The sequence below is a fragment of the Rattus norvegicus genome, chromosome 12 (assembly GCF_021556685.1).
Source record: "Rattus norvegicus strain SHRSP/BbbUtx chromosome 12, alternate assembly SHRSP_T2T, whole genome shotgun sequence".
Taxonomy (NCBI): Eukaryota; Metazoa; Chordata; class Mammalia; order Rodentia; family Muridae; genus Rattus; species Rattus norvegicus.
In genome coordinates this window covers 22,166,214-22,190,004 of record NC_141545.1, presented here as the reverse complement: position 1 = coordinate 22,190,004, position 23,791 = coordinate 22,166,214, and the positions used below count along the sequence as shown (strand labels likewise).

Below are 23,791 nucleotides of genomic sequence, written 5' to 3'. Positions count from 1 at the left end.
GGAGGAAGTGTGTCACTGTGAGTAGGCTTTGAGGTTTCAAATGCTCAAGCCAAGCTCAGTTCCCACACTCTCTTCCTGCTGTCTGTCAATCCAGATGTAGAACTCTCAGCTACTTCTCGAACACCATGTTTGCCTGTGTGGTAGCCCTGCTTCCTGCCATTATGACAATGGACTAGACCTCTGAACCTGTAAGCCAGTCCCAATTAAATGCTTTCCTTTGTAAGAGTTGCTATGGTTATGGTGTCTCTGCACAGCATTGAAACCCCTAATGAAGACACCCATCTTTTACTCAATGTTAGACGAACATCTGGAAAGTGTCTCCCAGAACCCAATAGATGCACGTCAAGTGAAACAATAATGAATGACCCGGAGTTAATTTTGCCAAAATCTGTTTACTGATTAAGAAGACATACTTCTTGGAAGGCACTTGAAAATCCCCTTTCCTTGTTTTTTGAGGGACTTTTAAATATATGCAATGCAGGAAGTTAAGCAGAATGAATTTAGATGGCCTTGCTCTCTTTTGGCTTGAACATAATTTAAGAGTTCCATATTTACGTTAAGATAGAAGCCAGTGTAGGGCTGGTGTGATGACAGTTCAGTGGCTAAAACTGCTTGCTTCCAAGCCTGATGATTTGAATTTGAACCAAGTCCCAACAGTTGTCCTCTGAACATCGTACATGTGCTATGCCAACACACACACACACACACACACACACACTCACTCACACTCACACATTTAAAAAAGAAGAAAGATATAACCCATAAAGATGTCAACTCCTACATGCTAGAGGCTGTGAGGTCATTAAGACCACATCAGAAGTGGGAGGGAAACATTTGTCTTCCTCCACAGGGCTGTTCTATGGGAGCTGAGGGACAGACGAACCTGTCCTCCCCCTTCTCACTCCGCCATCCCTTCCTCAGATGGCTCATCTGTCCCACAGTGGATCATGCATGGCAACTCAGGTGCACAGCCCCAAGTCCTCCATGCTGTTTGCTTTCTGTAAGCAGATTCACAGCCTTACCCTTCTATGAGATGGTGAGCCATCGCTTCCTAAGGTTGACTCATATTCCTGTGTGTCAGGCCACATATGTCTTTTTACCAGCGACAGACATCTAGGTCCTTTCATCTTTAGGCCATTTGGGAATAATGCTACTGAGAACGTGGGTGAGGGGTGGCCATGCAGCCATGACAGAGCGCTAAAGCAGCTTGGGAGACCCTAGGTTCCATCTCCTAAGATCAAATCAAGCAAACAAAAGATGGTTGTGCACATATCAGCCCCAGAAGAGGACCAGGGCAGGAAGATCCTTCCTCAGCTCCCTAGCTCCCTCCTCCAAAGAGGATGCTGGTTTGAACTGCAGAGTAAAAGGCTTGGAGTAGGGGTTGGGGATTTAGCTCAGTGGTAGAGCGCTTGCCTAGGAAGCGCAAGGCCCTGGGTTCGGTCCCCAGCTCGGAAAAAAAGAAAAAAAGAAAAAGAAAAAGGCTTGGAGCAGATTCACCAGGCTGCCCCGGTACCAGAGAGTCCCAGCGAGAAGGTATCTTCCATGTAACGTTGTTTCTTGGAGCTTTGGTGCACCTGTCCTGATGGGTGTGAAGCGGCTGCCCGATCTCTTCAACTCAAGGGCTACAAACGGCCAGCCATATTCCTTCCACCACTTTCCACTGGCATGTGTGGAACCCAGCCCAGACCCCACAGCAGGTTTACACGCAGGGGAAACTGTTGCTGGCTACTTTGGCAAATATACTTCCAAGACTTTTATAGATCTGACCTATGTGGTTCCCTTCTGTTTCTAATTAACTGAAGGTTTATCCATGTCAATATCGCCAAATGCTGCAAACATCTATGGGATCTTACGGTTTTAAACCTTGTATGCTGCTGAAGATGACCTGGAACCCCCAATCCTCCTGAGTGCTGGGGTTACAGGTATGCACCAGCGTTCCTGGTTTAAATAGTGCTGGGGATGGAACCCAGGATTTCGTGAATACTAGGCAAGCACGCTACTAACTGAGCCACATTCCCAACCCTGAATTATTTTTATTAACTTGCATTAGTATCAGCTCAATTTGATTGTCTTAACCTTTTTTAAAAAAAAATATTCATTATATTGCCAGGCGGTGGTGGTACACACCTTTAATCTCAGCACTAGGGGAGCAGAAGCAGGTGGATCTCTGAGTTTGAGGTCAGCCTGGTCTGCAGAGCAAGTTCTAGAATAGACAGGGCTACACAGAGAAACCCTGACTTGAAAAACCAAAAATGAATAAATGAGATAAAAAATAATAAAATAAGATAAAAAATAATTACTTCTCAATTGACTCGTCAGTGTTTTCTTTAGGATTCTGGCATCTGGACTCCATTAAACAGCCTATCAGAACTTGTCCTGTGAGATCACAGGCATAAGGCTGCCCTCATGAGATGAATTGGGAAGCATCCCCTTCTAGCTTTCTTGAAACACTATAGTTGCTCATTAAGTGTGTGAATTTTGTGTCAGCAAAACCACCAGGGCCAGGCTGATGGCTCAGTGGTTAAGAGAACTGGCTGCTCTTGTACAGTCCTGAGTTTAGTTCCCAGCACATACATGGCAACCCACAACCACCCGAAACGCTCTTATTCAGGGGATCAGATACTCTCTTCTGGCCTCAAGGGCACTGAACATGCACGGAACAGACATACAAAATAGATCTTTTTTAAGAAATATGTCTGGGGAACAATCTACACTATGAGGAGCTTTTAAATTATAAACACCATTTCTTTATGTTTCTCCTCCTTTATTCATTTTCTTTCTTTCTTTCTTTCTTTTTTCTTTTTTTTTTTTTTTTGAGACAATCTCATTATAGAGCCCAGGACAGAAGAGTGACTGCACAACAGAAGGCCATCCTCCTGCCTCAGCCTCTGAGCAGTAGGGTCACAGGTGGGCAGCAACACACCTGGTTTCTTGTGTTTCAATGTTTAAAGTTTTACTTAGTATGTACATGTGTGTGCATGTGCGTGTGTGTGTGTGCGTGTGTGTGTGTCCACACAATGATCAGAGAAGAACTTTCAGGAGTCACTCGTTTTCAACCATGTTAACACAGTCTCTCTGGTTTCTGTTTCCATGCGGTGCTGTAGCTGTTTCCTGAGTTGATGACTGACTCTCCTATCTCCACCTTCCATTTTCACCCCTGGGGTTACAGATGCACAGCACACACCTAGCCTTCCATGTGGGTTTGGGATCCGTCCTGTGTGACGAGCACTCCTCACTGCTCCACCCCACAAGCTCCACTCATGGTCAGTTTCCTTTCCCTATGATGCGCCTTTCCTATGCTTGCCCGTGGCCCGCTGTGCTCTCACATTTCTAGGTTCCGTGTGGAGCAGAAGAGCACACAGCCAGCACTTTCTAGGGTTCTACTTTATAATGTCTGTGGGCCGATCGCCACATTCAGTCCTGTCCTAACAGTGGCCTAACAGGCCGCTCTACACAGTACTGCATCCAGGAGTGACAGAGCTGCCTACCAGTGTGTTTGCCCATGTGTGGCATGGAAAGCATAAGACTTAACTTTCCTTTAAATATAACTATACTACTCTCTACAGGAACAACAGCTACTCCATGTTAAATACTTCTTTAATGTTTTGGGGCAGTGAGATGGCTCAGCAGTAAAGGCACTAATACCAACTTAGATGGGCCTGAGTTCATTCTGTGACCCATGTGAGAGAAGTCAGTCCTGCAAGTTGCCCTTGGACTTCTACACATGCTTGTGTGTCCACACACACGCACACAAACACACACTCACACACGAAATGTAATTTAAACATTTAAATGTTTTATTAGCATATAATATACATTTCATATTTCACACATCTACATGGTGTATTTCAATCAAATTTACCAAGGCCTATTAGTCTTATCCTTTTTTTTTATTTTTTTTAAGATTTTATTTATTATATATAAGTACACTGTAGCTATCTTCAGACACACCAGAAGAGGGCATTGGATCTCATTACAGATGGTTGTGAGCCACCATGTGGTTGCTGGGATTTGAACTCAGGACCTCAGGAAGAGCAGTCAGTGCTCTTAACCACTGAGCCATCTCTCCAGCCCCAGTCTTATCCTTTTACACATCTTTTTGCTTCAACTATCAATAATGAAGCAATCACATGAAGCTGGGATGTAGGTCTGCTGTCACTGACAGAAACACATTTGAGTGAAGTCTGTAATGAATAGCTTGGTTTATGAATCCAGAGGCTGAAGGCCAAGACGCTGTATCAGATGGCCTTCTGGTCAGCAGAATCCTGAGGTTGCATCAACATCGCTTGACAATACAAAGCGAGTGCCGCTGTTATGGTCCGGGATACGCAGTATCTCTCACAGCCTCCTGTTGGCACATTTGGTCCCCAGCTGGTTAGGTACTATCATGGGACGTTCTGAAAACTAGGATGGGGAACCAAAGTAGGACATCAGTAGGGGCATAGGTCCTTAGACCTCTCTTTCCTTCTGACTCTGCTATCTATTTGACAAAAAAGGTGACCGGTTCCCTCTGCCATATATCCTTGTTGCCAATGATGGTCTTTCTAAGTCCATGGAACCAAGCATGTGTAGCCCCAAATCTCTCTGAGCCCATGAGCCAAAATCAACCCTTTTCCCTATAAGCTGTTCCTGCCAAGTATTTGGTCACAGCAATTCGAACAGTCTATGTATGCATGTGTGTGTGTGTGTGTGTGTGTGTGTGTGTGTGTGTGTGTGTGTGTGTGTGTGTTTGCCTCTTGTGGTGATTTAAGTGAGGAAAATGTCCCCCATAGGCTGGACCTATGAATATCCCGTCCCCAGCTGGTGGTGCTGTTTGCAGAGGTAGAGTAGGAGGCTGAGAGTAAATCGAACTATGGAGGCCCAGCTCAAGGATACATTTCAAAGAGAATGGACTACTTTCTTTGGCAGAGCACATTTTTAAGATGGCACAACACCAAATCTGCAGTGTGATTGTTACTGGTAACACTTAGGCATGTCTACAGTGAAAAATGAGTGAGGCAGAAAGACATACATAATGTATGGCTTGGAACAGAAAAAGACCATTAGGAGGTTTAGTGTTACAGACGGAGCCTATGTCAGAAGGAGAGAAGCACCATTAGGGAGAGGCCTGATCCACACTTAAAACACAGGGAAGGGTGCACTTGGGGGATGACCCCACCCACTTAAGCTTTCAGTTGTGAAAGCAAAAAGCTTAAGTTTTCTACTCCTAGAAAGCAATAACAGGGGCTGGAGAAATGGCTCGGTGGTTAAAAGTATCAGTTGCTCTTCCAAAGAAACTGGGTTCAAATCCTATCACCTACGTAGCGACTTGCAATCACCTTTAGAGGATGCAATGCCCTCCTCTGGCCTCCCAGAGAACCGGGCACACTTGTGGCACACAAATGTGCACGCAGGCAAAGCCCCCATACATACGTTTTTCTTCTTTAAGTAACAAACAAGAGCCATGGCAAATAGGATTCAAGGACAGAGTTCATTCCAAGCACTTGGCAGTGTCCTCCAGGAGGCGCTGACTTCAGACACATGGAGAATGTAAGACTAAAAGCCTATGGATTCGGGGTTGGGGATTTAGCTCAGTGGTAGAGCATTTGCCTAGCAAGCACAAGGCCCTGGGTTCGGTCCCTAGCTCCGAAAAAAAAAATTAAAAAAAAATTAAAAAAAAAAAGAATTAAAAGAAAAAGAATAAAAAAAAAAAAAGCAAGCCTATGGATTCTTCCTCTGTGGTCTAAGCGAGCCACTGAGGCTAGGCAGTAAGTGGTAGGGAAGTCCCTGTGGGAAGGCCCCAGAGACTACGAGGTGAAGCTGCAACGATGAAACCTGGATTGGAGACCCTAAGACACTGGAGATGCCAGAGCCATGGTCTGTCAGAGAGAGACAGAGAAAGGGAATGGAAGTAGCCCAAGAGAGAGGCAGCAAGGTTGGAGGGGAAGAGCCATCTGAGCCCTTTGACCCCAGATGTGGAGCTGTAGGAGTTGGTGTTTGCCCTACTGGGTTTCCAAATACTGCTTTGGTCCAGTATTTCCCGACTTTGTCCCATACCCTTCCCTTTGGAATGGTAATGTATATTCTATGTATATGTTGGAAGTGTGTGATTTGCCTTTTTGTTTACGATTGCCAGAAGTGGCTTTGGGCTTTTGAAAGCATCGAAACTATAGAAAACTACGGGGACGTGTGAGTTGAACTAAATGCATTTTGCTTTAGGATGTGGCCATGGGGCTTGTGGATAGAAGTGAAATGTGGTAGCATAAGTGAAGATGTCCCCGAATAGGGTCTGGTGTTTGAACACATGGTCCTCTGGTTGTCGATGGTATTTGAGTAGTACATTTAGAGAGATGGCCTTATGCTTGGGGCAGGGTAAGGGGAGGCTGGATTAGAGAGCTAAAAGTTGTGGCCTGCTTCCAGTTTGCTCTCTAACTGACTGTAGTTGGGGACATGGGCTCTCCGCTCCCTGCTCCTGATATCACCCCAGCTATTTGTGGCTATGCCTCCTCACCATGATGGACTCATCCCTCTGGAACCATAAGCCAAAATAAATTCTTCCTTCTGTAAGTCGCTGTGGTGGTTTGAATAGGTACGGCCCCTATAGACTCATGTGTTTGAACACTTAGCCCATAGGGAGTGGCATTGTTAGGAGGTGTGGCCTAGTTGGAGGAAGTGTGTCACTATGGCTTTGAGGTCTCCTATGCTCAAGCTCCGCCCAGTGTGGCACACTGACCCCTTATGCTGCCTGTGGGTCAAAATGGACAACTCTCCAGTCCTCCAGCACCATGTCTGCCTGTATGCAGCCATGCTTCTTGTCATGAATGACAATGGACTGAACCTCTAAAACTGTAAGCCAGATCCCATTAAATATTGTCTTTTATTAGGGTCACTGTGGTCATGGTGTCTCTTCACAGCAATGGAAACCCTAAGACAGTTGCCTTGGTCATGGTGTTTTATCATAGCAACAGACAAGTGACTAATACACTTTTTCTCGTGAAGTCACCAGGGTTCAGTCATGGGGACTCCTCCCTGGTGACCTTATTTAAGCCCATTACTTTCCTGGGCTCTAACTCTGTCACAACTGCATTACCATCCCGCCTCTTTGTACAACACAGTAGGGATTAAATTTCAGTACACGGAGCTGGGAAGCACTCATTATACTCTGCCACATGGCCAGCAGCTACTCATTAGCCATTCCACCGTGCTCTCCAGCTGTCTGACAATCAGTTTTCTCTTGATTGGTTCCCCTGGGCTTAGAGAAGTTCCCTTAGACACCCCTTGCAGGTAGTTCTGTTAGCAATACTGGTTTGCCTTTTTCCCTGAGAATGCCTGATTCTCCCTTCATTCCTTAAGGATATTTTGCTTGACAGAATTCACAGTTAACAGTTTTCTTCACAAGTCTGAAGAATCCTGTGTCCTTCCTTCTGGCTCCTGAAGCCCCAGAGAAGCAGCCAGATCTGGTTGAGATTGCCTCTCTCCTACCTGCAACGTGTCATTTCTCATTGACAGGCAAGGTTTTGCTTTACTTGGGTTGCCAAATGTTTAACTAAAGCCAGGTGTGATGGTTCACGTCCGTAATCCTAGCACTTGGGAAACTGAACAGAACTGGCTCAAACTCAAGGACAGTCCATGGTGTAAGACCCTGCTTCAAAAACATAGATAAGGTCAGGTGTACTGGTGCATGCCTTTAATCCCAGCACTCAGGAAGGCAGGCAGTCCTCTAAGTTCAGGGCCAATGGGAACCTTGCCTACTGAGTGAGTCAGTCTCTGTCTCTCTGTCTGCCTGTCTCTCTGTCTCTCTCTGTCTCTGTCTCTGTGTGTGTGTGTGTGTGTGTGTGTCTGTCTGTCTGTCTCTCTCTAGGTGTATGTGTGTGTGTCTGTCTGTCTCTCTCTCTGGGTATATGTGTGTGTGTGTGTCTGTCTCTGTCTGTCTCTGGGTGTATGTGTGTGTGTATTACATGCGCACCAATGGCAGAATAGATAACAGAGAAATAAAAAGGTTAATTATGATGTACCTTGGTATGGGGTTCTGGCAGATTGACTATATCAAAGCTTACTCAGCCTCTCGCATCTGCATAGTCTTTGACTTGTGGGTATTTACAGCCATTACTTCTTTTAGCTCCACAACTCTGCCTCAGTGTTCTGGAGTGCAGATGAACTAGGAATCATCCCACAAAGTTCTGAGACTTAGGAGTTTTATTTTTATTTGAGACAGGATGTATGTTCAGCCCAGAACCTTCCATCCTTTGCCTCGGCCTCCTCAGTGCTGCAATTTCAGGCATATTCCACCAAACTTGGCTTAGGCTCACACTTTATACTATTTTTCTTTGTTCTTCAGTTCCAAGAAAGTTCTAGCACTCCATCATCTCTAGTCTACCACTGTATCCTTCTAATGATGGACAGTGTTATTCTGGCTTTCTCAAATTCTATAATCTCCACTTGGCACTTTACAATTTCTTTTTCTTTGCTAACTTAATTCTTTTCAATTTTAAATGAGTTTGTAATCACTTTTTCTTCTAATTACTTCTGAAAGCAATTTTCATGGTTGTCGACGAGTCTTTGGCAGATGGCTCCTTTTGGCATCCATTTCAGTGAGCAGCCTTTTTACATTCACATTGTCAATGTTCTTGGAATGTACGCCGGACATTTGGGTTACTCTGTTTGGAGACTCCAGCTTCTATTTAAATCTTCTACGTTAGCAGGCAGCGAGCTGCTAATGCCAGTGTGTGGATATATGTCACATGTACAATCTGGCCTGCCTCTGTAGCTCTTGTTCCAATGGTGGCTTTGTCTTTGGAATCCTCCCCTTGCTCTCCTGGTCTGCTTGATTCTCTGGTACTTGTGGGGCTACTCAGTCCTTGCTGATGTCATCTGTGGGGTTATGATGGTGTATCCCTGTGGTCCACCCTACTGAGGATGAGAAGAATGTATATGGCTTTCCACGCTGACAGGCAGCTTCACAACACTACCTATGTGGTCCCCACTGGCACCCCCAAGTGCAGGCAGGGTCAGATGAAGCTAGAGGTGCTCTGACACTGTTCTGGGGACAGACTGTGGACTGGGACTGGAGCATTGTTCAAGGTCTCTGTTGGGCACTGCTCTAGGTCCCTCTTGCCATTGGCCAGAGAGAAGGGTTTTTCCAGAAGACTTGTCTGTATCTGTTGACCATCTTGTGTTGACCTCTCTGGAGCCCTGGCTCAGAAATCAGTGAAAAAGGAAACTCGGGGACACAGCTCCAGTTCTGAGTTCCAGGCCAATGTATATATTTCAACTCTCAAGTCCTTTTCCTACTGGCTGTTACTCGTGGGGTATTTAGATGGAAGGAATGGGAAAGGTGAACTCATTACCGCTCATAAGACCTACAGGCCATTCCTGCTGGCCCACCTCAGTCTTTACAGCAACCATAATCACCCTCAAAAGTGCAGACTTAGCCTCGGTGCTCCGCTTAAAGCATCTTCCTTGGCTCCCTGCGTTGAGACAAAGGCCATTCTAGCTGTCCTGCACATTCCCTTGCTCCTTACAAAACACTTCTATTTTTCTCATTCCCCTCAGAACTCCCCTGACCACAGACAAGCACCATAAGCTTCGGCTTTCAAGGCGGACCCTAAACCTCACATACCGGGATGCTAGAGTCTGAGATGAAGTTGGGAGGGCTGCTTCTCTGGGCTTGATGTCTGCCCACCTAACATTTACAAAGCCTTCTCGTGGCTTGCACATCTACGCCCATTTACCCTTATGAGGATAGCAGCTAGCCCCAATGTCTCAATCTTGACATCTGCAAAGGTCCTGTCTCCAAACAATCACACTCCGATGTACCAGGCTTAAGACTTTAAGCCTATGACTTTGGAGGCACAGTCCCAGACACCATTAATGCCAGGCCTTTGCTCAGCCAATCACCTCTCTTTACAACTCTTTTGTTATCCTGAGCCATTTAACATGGTTCCCTAGAGCTTCCCCGCCACACTCAAAACTCCTAGAGGTCACCTGTGGAACACCAATTTTCCACAAAACTAATGTCAAGAACAAAAGGGTCAAATTTGTCATAAAACCCAACTCCTAACATCACAGGCCTGTTCTCAGATGTGATGTGTCTGGATGCCCAGGTCTGGAAGCACCCACACCCTATTCTGCTTCCTGGAAAAGTCATGAAGCACTGAGTCAGGCTCAGCACCAGGACTAGGAAGTGCCCAGCAGGGGCCCTGACCACTGGCAATACCATCTCTGTCCCTCTAAAACACTTCCAGCCATCGAGGATAATGCATGTCTAAACTGAGGTAGGACCCGTGTGGCATATCCGCACCTGCCTTCTCCATGACCTCTGAGTAAGGATCACCTATTCGAAAGAATCTCATTTAAGCTGTCCCTGAGGAAAGGAACCTGAAGGTGCAAGCAAGCAGGAGGAGAGCCACTCTGGCCAAGTTCCAGACTCAGGAACTGGCCAGCCCCACCCTTGACCCCGCCCCCAGCCATTTGCCACGCCCCAAGGCCTGCGTCCCACCTATCAGTACTTGTCTCAGGCCCCTCATTCCTCAAGTTTCACCCTACTCAGACCCCCCCCACCCCTTCCCTTGAGCTTTATGTTCCTTCCCCAAACCTGTACCCCACCTACTGAACCTGTACCCCACCTACTGAACCTTGTCCGCCAGCTGCGCGGCTCATGTCCCGCCCACCTACCCCCTACCAAATCCACTACCCCTTGCCCCGCCCCCTTCCCGTAATCCCTTATTCTTCGCCCTGCCTACAAAAGACAACGCTCCGCCTGCCACCTCCTGCAACGCTCCCAAAGTCCACGCCCCGCCCATTTGGTTCTTTTCCCTCCCATTACACGTTATTCCCCACTCTTCACACTAAGCCTCTACCCAAGAGGCCTGTGTCCCGCCTACCACCCCCTCGTACCGCCCACTACCCAAGGCCCTTGAGGAGCTTGCTGCCTCCTGCCTCGCCCTCGAGGTTCTCGCCCCACCCTCGACTCCTAGACTCAGCCAATAACACTTTCTCTTCGCCCCCTCTCTCGTCCCCCTGCCCGCTACTCCGCCCTCTAAGCCCTTTGTCCGCCCACTTCCCCTGGTCCCGCCCTTTACCCCTTACTCCCTACCCCTCCCCCAGCACCACTCCTAAGACGCGCACACGCTGCCTCGAGCAACCGAGTCAGCCGGAAGTCTTGCCGTAAAGCGTGCTACGACCATCGTACTAGCGCCGGTTCCCTTGGAGACAAGCAACGCGTTCAAGATGGCGGCGCCGGCGGAGGCGGAGGTGGCCGCGGGCTTCGCCGAGGCGGATGAAGCAGCGGAACTGACCCGCGCGCTAGGTCGTCTGTTACCGGGACTGGAGACCGAAAGTAAGCTGGGGCGGCGGCGCGCGCTGGAAGCTCTGGAGCACGCACTGGAAGAGGCGGTGCGGCCCGGAACGGATTCCGCTGCCTTCCAGGGCCCATGGGCTCGTCTGCTGCTGCCTCGCCTGCTGCGACTTCTGACCGACCCAGCCGAGGGCTGCCGCGCGCTGGCTGCTCACCTGCTGGACTTAGGCCTTCGCCGTGCCGCGCGGCCCCGCGATGCTCTGCCGCGCCTGTTGCCCGCGCTCACCGCACGCCTTGCCCGACCAGAATCCACGCGGCCACCGCCTGAACCCTGCGAAGAGCTGCGTCTTGCCCTCGTGCAACTGCTTCACCTGGCCGTGGACCTGGGCGGCGCCGCGCTCGCGCCCCACCTGGACGACGCGGTGCGCGCGTTGCGGGGTGCGCTGCTCGACCCCTTCGCCGCGGTGCGCCGGGAGGGTTGCGAGTGCGCAGCCGCTCTGGCGCGTGCCATTCCGGGTAAGTGTCAGATCCCCTTCCCTAGGTACCTAGATTTCCAGAAACTTAACTAAAGTGGGCTGGTTCCTTCGTATGGTGATTTCAGATGGGAGGGGGCACGAGGCAAGATCTCACGGTGTAGCCCGGGCTGGCATCAACCCTAACGATGCTTCTGCTACAATCGCAGACCTGTGCCATACCCATTTCATGATCATTTTATGCAAAGGTTATGGAACTCCTGTGGAAAAGGACAACTCAAGATTGTGAACTTAGGTTTCTCTACTCCAGTGTCTTCTGTGTCTCTGACTCAGACCACTAACTTCCTGCGTGAAGGGAGGCTGCCTCTGTCCATCTCCCTTTCGTTTATTTCTACCATTCTAACAGCTCGGCTTGATCAGAGCTTTCCCTTCTATGCCAGAGTTTGGAAAAATAAGAGGCTCCGCTTAGTGCTGATAGTCACCTGGAAAGTCCTCCCGGGAGGGAGCCAACCTTGTGAAATATGGGTGCATGTCCCCCGGGATGCCTGGAGCATACGCAGTTCCCAGCACCACTAAGAGGAAAGGTGGGAGTTGAGGCTAGCAGAGGCTAGTTTATGAGTCCAGAGGAAGGTTTGGTGGTAGCCGCAGAACAGCCAACACCCCGCCCCCCCCCCCCGCAGCCGTTTCTCATAACCAGCAGTCACCCTATCCCACAGAGCACTTCCACATGCAGTCGGAGTCCCTCATAGGCCCCCTGATGCAGACCATCTCCCACCAGCACTGGAAGGTCCGGGTAGCTGTCATCGAAGCCACAGGCACTGTAATCCAGTTTGGCAATGGGAATTCGGTGGATGATGTTCTTTCCCACTTTGCTCAAAGACTCTTCGATGATGTCCCTCAGGTAATAGGATTTTTCTGCAACCACGTACTTGATTAGTAGATGTGTCTTCGTGTGCTCATCCGAATTTCAGTACAAGGCTAATGCTTGGGACCTTGCAGAGAAAGGACAGGGTGGAGGTCGAGTGGTGGGGTAATCCTTGCTGGTGGGTTTGGAAGCCTCTGAGGGGGCTGGCAGACAGGAGCCCTCCAAATGTAGGCAGAGCACTGACTTTAAGAAGGGAGAACCCAGATAACAGGCATGTCTCAGATCTTAGGTTGGTGTGGCCTATGGTAATGTCTCCTACAAAGAAAGGTCTGGTGGTAGAGTAGGCAGGATCTGTCCCCAAGGGAGAAAATAGGTGAAGGGGGACACATGATCCTGGTTGGGTAGGAAGGAGGGGCAGAAAAACTGAAAACTGCCACCTCACGGCCATTCCTATCAACCATCAGACTCCCACACAGTAACAAGATGTGTGCAGGTGGCAGTGATGACTGTCAGCCTCCACTCCGGGTCGTGTCACTTGTGCAGGTGGGTTGTGCAATGGATCCTGCCTGTGTCCTGCTGTAGGCTCCCAGCACAGCTCTTATCTTGTTTATATCTTGTTTATTTGTATCCCTCTCTATCACATAATTCACATGCATATGATTCACCCATTCACCCTGCTCAGAAACTTGATTGAGTTTCTAGTCTCAGAGGTAGGGCACTTGCTCAGCATGCAGGAGGTACCATATTCCATCCCCTGTACCCCACACACAGCATAGTGAATTACAGCCACAGTGCTGTCAAACTTGTCGCCAGCACCCCAGTGATCATCTGTCCCAAACAGAAACCCTAACCAGTAAGCAGTAGTTCCTCATTCACACCTCTACTCAAACCCTGGCGAGGGCTGTTGTTTCTGTCCCACATTCGCTTGCTGTCGAATTCTCATGGAGTTGTGTCATGTGGCATATGAGGTGGCTTCTGTCATTACTACAACCCAGGAAACACCCAGGTATCATGGTGACAAAGAAGACTACAAACACAATATATTGATTGCTAGGGGGACAGTGAATCCAGGACAGAGCTAGTGGGTATCATGAAGTTTTGGATCAGCCGTGGTTCTCTCATTTGTCAGAGGGATGGGGCTGTGCCCAGCCCTGTTTCAGGACTAACATCCTCACAGCAGGACTCTGAGCCACCTTTCCCAGGGATTGGTGAGTGAAGCTGCTTCTTCTCTACTCTCCTGCATCAGGTCCGGCAGGCAGTGACCTCGGTGGTGGGGGGATGGCTGCTCAATCTCCGTGACCGATACTCCTTCTTTCACAAACTCACCCCACTGTTACTCAGCAGCTTCAGTGACGAAATGCCTGAGGTCCGGTAAGCATCTCCCCGGGCAGGTGCACGGGGCGGTGTCGCCTAGCCCCCTGGGATCATGCTGACTTGGAACAAGAGCTTCTCCCTAGTTGCCAGTCACTACAGTGGCAGTTCTTTGCTCCAGAATTGTCCAAAGAATCTGCCCCATCCCCTTACCCTGTGTGTGGTGTGGTCCTGTGTCATATGAACTGTCTCCAGTCTTTAAGACCCTGTGTGTGGTGTGGTCCTGTGTCATATAAACTGTCTCCAGTCCTTAAGACCTGTTGAGCCTTTTTAATATTTCAGTTGGGCCCTGCTGGTATTGTCACCCTGTAGTCAGCTGGTCAGAAGGCCACTTCTGCCAAGTGATGCCTGTGGCCTAACCCTTCTCCCCAGCCCAGCAGGTGTTTCCCTGAGGCTGATGTGGTCAGGGCCTTCATGGAAGGGATCTCCTGGCACCCAGACCTCACTGCCACTCCTGTCCTGCTGTGTTGCAGACAGACAGCCACCAGCCTCTGGGAGAAGGTCGGGCTGCAGTGGCAGGAGGAAAATGAGGCAGATCTAAAGGACAAGCTGGACTTTGCTTCACCTCCTCCTCCTAACTACCCTGAGCACGGTGAGTGGTACTGCTGGGGGCACAGCAGATGGGACGTCCATGAGGGGCATTTGTTCTTGGCCCTGAAGAAGGCACTGGTGCCTGAGGTGCTGCTGAGCCCAGTGGTTGCTAGGTTCCTGGGCATGCAGGCCCAGGTGCTGCCAGCCTCTGCCCTCTGACTCTTAGAACCTGATCTTTTCCCACCTCTGGGCCCGATTTTAAAGAAGGGGAGAACTTCCAGGAGCATCCAGATGTTCTGTCAGCTGTCCACAGTTTCCTTCTGAGCATGTGCAGGAACCTATAGCTGGCCAGGCCTTTGCAGCAATACTGAGAGTTTCAAGAGGGGCACCTTGGCAGGCTCCATCCTTTCCCTAGAGCCAGCTAAGCCTGCAGGTCAGGGATACATGGCATTTGACTTTCCATGTATATTCTGCACTTGAGGCAGGGTCTTCGGTGGGCATCTGCTTGTCCTCACATGGTCATAACTCAAGCCCATGTTTGTTCCTGTCTAGCAAGCTCAGCTGTGAGGAGGGTCTTGGCCCACAACCCAGCTGCTGGCCTCATGGGCGTTGAGACCTACTCTTCTTTTCAGGCAAGCTTATCTCTCAAAAACCAACCAGGATTACATCCTGGCAAGAACAGAAATGTAATCAGTGAAAAGCACTGTCCCTCCCCATCCCACCCTCGCCAGCTCCTGGGTGGCTTCTTTATAGCCCCAGAGGAAGGATCAGAAGAAATCTGGTGGTCTGTGGACATAGCAGTGACACTAAGGCTGCTACTAAATTCTGTTCTGCTGAGTTACTGACTCCAGGCCTCTTATTAGCTCCCCCTACGTCAAAGTCTCTGCTCCTGAGCTTCCTCCCTGTCCATAGAAGCTGGCAGAAGGAAACCACGTCAGTTCTGAGAAAGGTACCAGTAGCAGTTGAAAGCTGGGTCTGTTCCAATTTGATAAGTTAGGTTGAGAGCACAGTTTTCCAGATGTAGAACTGAGTTGTGTAAGCTGTTTGTGTTTATCTTTTTCGTGTGGGAGAGAATCAGTTTCAAGCTCTGGGCCTCACATGTGTAATGCCAAGTGTCTGCCACTGAGCTACATCCCAATCCCTTGGTTTTTGTGCAGCAGCTGAGCAGCTCTGCCCTTGTTGTCCAGCCAAGGTCATGCCACACAGTTGACAGGCAGTGTAGCAGTGTCCACAGGGAAGACTGGCCTTGAAGTGCAAGGAAGTCCCTACCTCATCTGTAACAGATCTTGCTGCCACAGGCAAGGAGAGTGTGGGAGGCAGTGACTGTCTTACATAGATATCACGCTTGTGCTAGGTGAGGGCTTGAGTGTAGGGACTTGGGGGTGGGGGGTGGGGACGGACTCGTCAGCTCTTTGTCTGCACTGACCGGCTTCCCATGCTCAAACTCTGGAAGTCTTTCTTTGGATCTAGGTTATGGGCAAAGGCTTGTTTCTGGCAGTCGTGCCAGGCATCTCAGTGGTTCTGGTTCCAGACTGCTCAGAGCGCATTCTTCAGCTGAGCGGGGTAGATTTAGAGTTTGAGTCCCAGTAGCCAGCAGCTCAGCACTGGTGTTGATGAATTTGGTCATTGGCCCCTGAAGTTTCTTCAGTGCTAGAATTGTAAGCTCAGGTTCTCGTGACTTTGCATCCTTTGGGCCATCAGATCTTACCACCTGTACTCAGACCCTCACCTTAGTCATCCTTGCCGTTTCCCCTCCCACCGCTGGGCCTGGCCTCTGCATACCGTCCTGGTACCTGTGTACTAAGGGGCTGTGTACAAATACGCCTTCCATCCCTAAAACTGCCCGCTAGAGCTGTGGGTTTGTGAACTTGGTCAAAAAACATGTCTGACACTGAGAGGGGGTAGGCCCATCACTGGATCACCCGTTACTTTCCTGGTTGTGGCCACTCTGCTTTCTGGGTGTCAAGTTGTGCTGTCTGTGGCCAGACGTCTCTGCTCGGCTCAGTGCATCTTCTTGTCAAACCTTAGCCCCCAGATTGCTCCTAGCAGTGACCCTCAGTGCTTCTTAGGTAAACATGGGCTTGATTTGCCTCCGCTCCAAGAGGCAACTGAAACAGTGTTCAGGGACAAAGGAGCTCCGATGAGTGGTGAAGATGTTATGTCCTTTCTTCTGCCTCGGAAGGGGGACTTCAGTCTGCTAGCATGAACTGCCTGACCACAGCTGAGCCACCCAGCACTCACAGTGGCCAGTGACCACACACACAACACTCACAGTGGCCAGTGACCACACACACAACACTCACAGTGGCCAGTGACCACACACACAACACTCACAGTGGCCAGTGACCACACACTGAGCTAGCACTGGGGTCAGTTTAATCAAGTTCAGGTTTTCCCTTGCCTGGGACTGAACAGTAGTAATGTCAACACGCCTAGACAAATGTAAGACTTTATTTTCTCAAAGATTTATTTTTATTGTATATGTATGAGTGCTTGGCCTGCATGAATGTATCTGAACCGTGTGCATGCTTGGTGCCTGTGAAGGCCACGGTCGTGCGCCGCCTAATGTGAGTGCTAAGTCCCACATCTGGTCCTCCAGAAAAGCAGTGAGTGCTCTTACTGCTGAGCAGTCTCTCCAGCTCCTTATTTTTATTTTTTATTTATCTAAAGAATTATTTATTTTATTTATGTGAGTACACTGTCCCTGTCTTCAGACACACCAGAAGAGGGCATCAGATCCCATTACAGATGGTTGTAATTCCCACCATGTGGTTGCTGGGGATTGAACTCAGGACCTCTGGAAGAGCAGTCAGTGCTCCTAACCACTGAGCCATCTCTCCAGCCCCCTCCCTCCTTTCTTTTTAGTTCCTCAGTTGGGGAACTGTGTGGATCTGTGTATATAAGTGCACTGCCCATAGAGTCCAGAAGGGAGCGCCATCATCTGGAGCTGGAGCTACAGGCAGTTTTAAGCTCCTCAGCATGGCTGCTGGGAACCAAACTCAGGTCCTCTGCAAGAGCAGCAAACACTCTTAACCACTGAGCCCTCTCTCCAGCACCTAAAGGAGCAAGGACCTTACTCCTTTTTGTGGCTGTGGACGTCTTGGGGTGGACACCTGTGCGCTGTAGCACAGGAGGTCAGAAGCCAACTTTGTGACTTTGTGGAGTTGTTCTCTCCTTCCACCTTCACGAGAGCCCTGGGGATTGAACTCAGGTCACCTGGCTTGCATGGCAGAGCCTGTACCTACCGAGCCAAGTGCGCCTTGTGACCTCGCGTCGCCATTTTATAAGGAAGTGCTGAGTTGGGCAGCCAGGAAGGCTGCAGTTCATTGCCTCCAAATCAGTTCCTACTGAATAAAGCATCCTCAAGTTCCTGCGCACCGCCATTTTCCCAGCTCTGGTGACAGCACGTTCCAAGTCTCTTAGTGGTGGTGGCGGCAGCAGCTTTCCTTTGAAACGCCTTTCTCCTGGAATTGTTTGCTGGTCATGCTCGAGTGCTGCAGGCACAGCAGTGCACAGGGCCGTTTTTTCTTTCTTTTTTGTAAAAACAAAGCACAAAAGCTGGTGTGGGGATGAGTAGAGTTCCATTTGAATGTGTATCACTGTGCCCATTTATCTGTCTGCCCTGCCAACATTCCATAAGGGTATTCAGGACACAAACTCACATAAGAGTGGAAGAGAGAGGAACAGCTGGCTGGCACCGCGGAAGCTTTTTCCTCTTCTCAAGGGCAGGTCATTCTGTCTTAGGGTACAGAGCAGGCCTTATAGACAAGAGTGAGATGCCAGGAGAGGAAGGGAACCATTCCACAGAAGTCGGATACCCTGCTTCCAGAACCCCAGCATCTCTGACCCTCCAAAACTGTGAACTTTGACCTCTGCGCCAGCTTTAATCTTTCTTCCTCCCCAATCCCTCCAGGTGGAATCCCCTTTGCATCAGTGGACCTGACATGGCCTCACCTTTTCCATTGGTTTTTGGCAGCTATGTGGATGGCTGCCTGTTGCCATGGTGTCTGGCTTTGCAGATGTCCATAGCTGCTCTACTGAAGGCTCTATTGTCTCTCACATCTCTACGGGCTCTTGTAGACATGGCCTACTTAAGCTCTTTTTCTGCCTTTTTGTCTGCCACCATGTTGTCGTTATCATGTCAAAGAAATGTATAGACACTTCTGGACTCGGACTTGAGGAAGTGAGACTTGGACCCTAAGGTCTCCCTCCCTGCTTACCTGTGCTAATAATAGACTGCTAGACAGATGAGGACCACTGACCTAGCCTGTCTGTAAACCAGCCGGTAAATAATGAAATCTGGGAGGGGATTTAGACTGAAACAGGCGTGGCTGGCAGAAAGCCAGCGCAAGGACAGGTAAAGCAGTGGAGGTTTCTTAGGGAGGCAGGCATGGAGCTTATTACCACCCACCCCAAGGCAGACACCAGGCAGGAATGAAACTGTCTCCCTAGCAACACTCTCTGTGCGAGCTCCAGAGGAAAGCCAGCCCATGGGAGCCCATTTGGGAGTGACCAGGTATACAGGTGAGATGGCAAGAGAGGACATTCCTCAACCAAGCACGGACATGTGTCACAGCTTGAATGAATCCTGCCAAGTGAAAGAAGCCTATTACAGAGCAGTCCCCTCACCCCACCCCACCCCAAATAAGAAACATGGGTACACAGGAAACAGTGGCCTAAGTAATGCTATCAGCCAGGACAGAGTTGGGTCCTGACATTTGGGGGTGTTGATGAGGGGACCTTCTGCATTCAAACAGTGTATCAGTCAGGGTTCTCTAGAGTCACAGCATTTATGGAACGTCTCTCTATATTAAAGAGACTGTATTGCAATGACCTATAGTATGCAGTCCAACTAACCCAACAGTGGGCAGCTGTGGATGGGAAGTCCAAGGACCTAGTAGTTGCTTGGTCCCACGAGGCTAGGTGTTTCAGCTGGGCTTCTGCGTAAGCTAGAATCCTGAAGAAGTAGGTTCCAGCAGATGGGCTGGCAAGTAAGTGCAGGCAGAAGAAGGTGAGTCTTCCTTCTTCCAATATCCTTATGTAGGCCCCCAGCAGAAAGTACGGCCCAGATTAACGCTGTGAACCACTGTGCCTGGATGTGGAACTTGTTTGTCCTAAACTGGCCTTTCACTTGGTCTCCTGGGATTAAAGGTGTGTACTGCCTTGCTTGGGCCTAAGCTTTTCATGGCCACTATGCCTCAAAATCTAAATCAAAAGCATGTGTCATCCCATATCAAATTCCAAGTCAGAAGCCTGTGTCTTCCAACCTCAAGATGTGGATCACAGCCCTCCATTTCTGGATTGTAGCTCATTCTAGATGTAGTCAAGCTGACAACCAGGAATAGCTATCACAAGGTGTTTGCCACTGTAAATATCTTCAGAGATGTGTAGAAGGGTTAATCATTACTTGTAGGTAGGGAGGTAAGGTGTGAGAATTATCTTTGTGTTTTTCATATTTTACTTATTTGGGCTAGCAAGGTACTTCAGTAGGAAAAGGTGCCTGCTGCCTGAGTTCATCCCTAGGGCCCACATGGTGGGGAGAACTGACTCCCACAAGTTGTCCTCTGACCTTAACATATGTGCTGTGGCATGTACTCACACAATAAACAGTTTAAAACTGATTTACTGATCATGTGTGAGTATACAGCACACAGAAGGCGTGGCACGCATGTAATGGTCATAGCTGACTTCGTGGAGTGAATTCTAGCCTTCCACCTTGTTTTGGAAGCAGGATCTGCCATTTCTGCAGCTGAGTTAATTACTTGAACTAATTGGCCCAAGAGCTTCTGAAGGAGACTCCTCCCTCTGCTTTTCATCTCTCCGCAAGAGTGCTTGGATTATAGAAGCATATACAGCCTTGTCCTGTTTTTAAACATGGTTATGGGGTCGGAACTCAGATCTTCAGACTTTTCACCACCAAACCATCTCCTGAGCCTTGGCTTTTGTTTATTCGTTTACAATACCGGGGATTGAACCTAAGACCTCATACACCTGCCCTCTCTTTACTTGTAGTTTTGGTTTTTTTTTTTTTTTTTTTTTTCTTTTTCTTTTTTTCGGAGCTGGGGACCGAACCCAGGGCCTTGCGCTCGCTAGGCAAACACTCTACCGCTGAGCTAAATCCCCAACCCCAGTTTTGGTTTTCTTTACGAGATATAACCCAGGGTGGCCTCGAACAGCCTGTAGCTGAGAATGGCTTTTGACTTTTGATCCCCCTGCCTCCACATTCAAAATGCTTACAGGCATAAACCACTGTATCCTCATTATGTGATACTGGAAGTGGAGCCAGGGCTTCATGCATGCTAAGCAAGCAGTACCAACCAATGCATATTTAGACAGGGTCTAAGTTGCCTAGACAGCGTTGACCTTGTGGGTCTTCTGACAGCCTCTGAGGCAGCTGGATGATAGGCCTGGGAAATCACTAGCTAGAACCCAGCAGTTTCAAGTGGTCCTGAGTGTGTACCTGCTTGTGGGAGGGTTAGCTCGTCCTGGTTCCGAGCGATGGCTCGGCTTGTGTTTGAGGACATTAATTAACACGCACGCCTTTGGACTCAGTGTTTGTCTCTGTTCTGTTTTTTAGCATTTATCTGAATTCGTGTCAGGTTCCTGACAGTCATATTTACAGATACTTGTTATAGTGATTGTAAGAAAGTAAAAGTGGCTAGCCATGGTGGAGTTTGCCATACTAGTATTGGAAAAGTTAAGGCAGGAGGATTGCTGTGAGCTTGAGGCCAGCTAGGGCAGCATAGTTAGACTCTGTCTCAAAAAACATCCTTAATCCTCCCAGGAAGCTAAATGGAAGCAGTTGGGCCAGTGAGTGTCCTGTGTGGTGGGAGCATCCATCACCATGCTGTCCTGCAGAGCAGCCTCTGGCCACATGCCCACCGGATGCTGGGACTGCCTGCCACAGCACGTGTGCCGAGCTGCTTAGTGTGTGTAGCCTACGTGCTCGCCACTGCACACCAAGAGCCAGTACTGACTGAACTGTCCCGTCCTCCTCCAGGACATGAAAGCAGGCTAACCAGGTTTAGTGGCAAATGCCTGAAGGCTGAGGCAGGAGAATTCTAAGTGTAGTCCTAGGCTATAAAGTGCATTCAGAGGGAAACTTCGTGAAACCCTGCCTCAAAAAGAGGCTGAGGAAGTAGCTGAGAGGCACAGCGTTCATCTAGAATTCACCAGTAAGGGACTGGGCAGGATATGGCTCAGCAGTAAAACTTGACTAGAACCCACCAGTGAGGAGCTTGTGGCTCAGTGGTACACTACCCGCCTAGCATACCCACGTGGGACTGGGCATAGTTCAGTAGTAGAGTGTTTGCTTAGCAAGTGTGAGGTGGTAGATTCAATCCCTGGTGCACGCACGCACATGCACACACACAGAGTGTTTACGGTGTTAAGAAGGTAAAAAGACCAAGAATGTAATTACTACTTTAACTCTCAGCACTCAATAAGAAAAACAATTCAAAACTTTTAGACAAGACAGTATTTGAAAAAACATCATTCAGGATGGTAACACAAGCAGCTCAAATCTGCAAACATGCTTAATGTCATTGGCATTAGGCAAAGGAAATTGGAATCCAAAAGATGCTGCTAGATGCTTCCAGGCTACCTTGAAGGCCAGCTGTGTCAGCGCAGGGAAGGCGCGTGGTACCTAGCGCCACTGTAAAAGATAGGCAGGTGCACTGGGGTTCAGCACAGCACCTTTAAAACAGCCCCAAGTCAGGACTGAGCTCGCAGATGAATGGGGAAACTGGTGTGTTCATGGCATAAGCGACTCCCACAGAGCCTGTGGTGCACAGGCTCACTGAGTGAAGACGCTAGAGGTTACACTAGAACGGAATGGAATGCAGGGCCATTGGGTCAGGCAGCAGGAAGCCTCAGAGCTAAGGTTACTTCAGGGTATGTGGTGACCGTTTGCAAGTGTGTCCCACTGTGGTTTTGTATTGTCATAAGTATAGCCTTACCGTTTTGTTTTTTGAGACTGGGTTTTTGTTTTTTTTTTGTTTTGTTTTGTTTTTTCTTTTTTCTTTTTTCTTTTTTTCGGAGCTGGGGACCGAACCCAGGTCCTTCTGCTTGCTAGGCAAGCGCTCTACCACTGAGCTAAATCCCCAATCCCGAGACTGGGTTTTTCTGTGTAGCCCTGGCTACCCTGGAACTCACTCTGTAGACCAGGCTGGCCTTGATCAGAGATCCACCTGCCTCTGCCTCCAGTGTGTGCCTCCCACCTGGTGAGAAATGCTTTACAGTATGATTATGACCCTCATTCTTTTCCTTTTGGGGGGGCGGGTTTGGGTATTTTGTTTTAGTTGGTTGTTGGTTTTTTGTTTTGTTTTGTTTGAAATGGGCTCGCTCTGCAGCCCAGGATAATCTGGAACTGTAACTCAAGCTGGTCTCAAACTTGCAGCAATCCTCCTGCCTCAATGCAGTTGCAAGCGGCCAAGCCTAACTCTGCTTTCTGTCTTGACATTCTGAACTTAAAGTCAGTCAGACTGTAGGTATGACTAACCACTCTCCACACAGACCCTGAAGCTGTTTTTGTGGGTTCCCATTTTCTCCCCTCTAGAGAGCCGTCCTGGCCTGGGCTGCCGAGAGCTGGTCTTCAGGAACCTCTCCAAGGTGCTTCCTGCCATCTGTCACGATATCACCGACTGGGTGGTGGGGACCCGGCTGAAGGCAGCGCAGCTGCTGCCGGTGCTGCTGCTGCATGCAGAGGACCACATCACACAGCACCTGGAGATCGTCCTCAGAACCCTGCATCAGGCGTGCACCGATGAGGAGAAGGCTGTGGTCAGCAGCGTGAGTGTCCTCCCATGCAAGTGACAAAACTCTCAACCCCATAGACATCAGATCTGTAGTCATCAGCTACGTAAAGGTGTGACCCCCTCCTCCTGCCCTTTGTAGTCAGCTACAGTCAGGGCAAACTCGTTTCACCTTTGAGTTCACAGGGCATGTGCAACAGTGCTCCTCTTCCAGTGACCAGGCTGTCACTGGACTTGACCTAAGAGACCAGCTTTTCCAGCCCAGGCACACTATGCCATTTCCACACAAAACTTGGGGGGGTGGGGAAGTTCGTTCATGTATGTTTACATATGCATGACCATGTGGTATGTGCACTTGCTTATATGAGTACAGGTGCAATTGTGTTCATGCTTATGGAAGCCCAAATTTAACATTGGATATCAGTTGCTGTCCACTGATTGCAGGGTCTGTCACTGAACCAGAAGCTCACAGATTCAGCTAGTCTTACCTAGCCGGCTTGCTCCACGGTCCCCTCTGTCTGTC

The 23,791-nt window shown here is 49.2% G+C and overlaps 2 protein-coding genes across 3 annotated transcripts in view; one reads left to right on the top strand and one right to left on the bottom strand.

The window, feature by feature from the left end:
• Prkar1b (protein kinase cAMP-dependent type I regulatory subunit beta) overlaps positions 1–11,749 on the bottom strand; it is a 133,721-nt gene extending 121,972 nt beyond the window's left edge. Inside the window, exon 1 of the mRNA XM_087577793.1 lies at positions 11,491–11,749. The gene's annotated coding sequence lies outside the window, so the exon portion shown is untranslated. The remainder of the gene's footprint in view (positions 1–11,490) is intronic.
• Positions 11,187–23,791, top strand: part of Dnaaf5 (dynein, axonemal, assembly factor 5) — a 39,163-nt gene continuing 26,558 nt past the window's right edge. Inside the window, exons 1-5 of one of the 2 annotated variants that reach the window (XR_015633974.1) lie at positions 11,187–11,791; positions 12,465–12,649; positions 13,860–13,984; positions 14,458–14,576; positions 23,073–23,305. Coding sequence is in view for 1 of the 2 variants with exons in the window: in NM_001134857.1 (NP_001128329.1) it covers positions 11,209–11,791; positions 12,465–12,649; positions 13,860–13,984; positions 14,458–14,576; positions 23,073–23,305 (1,245 nt within the window). In the remaining variant the exon portion in view is untranslated. 2 annotated transcript variants of the gene reach the window in all.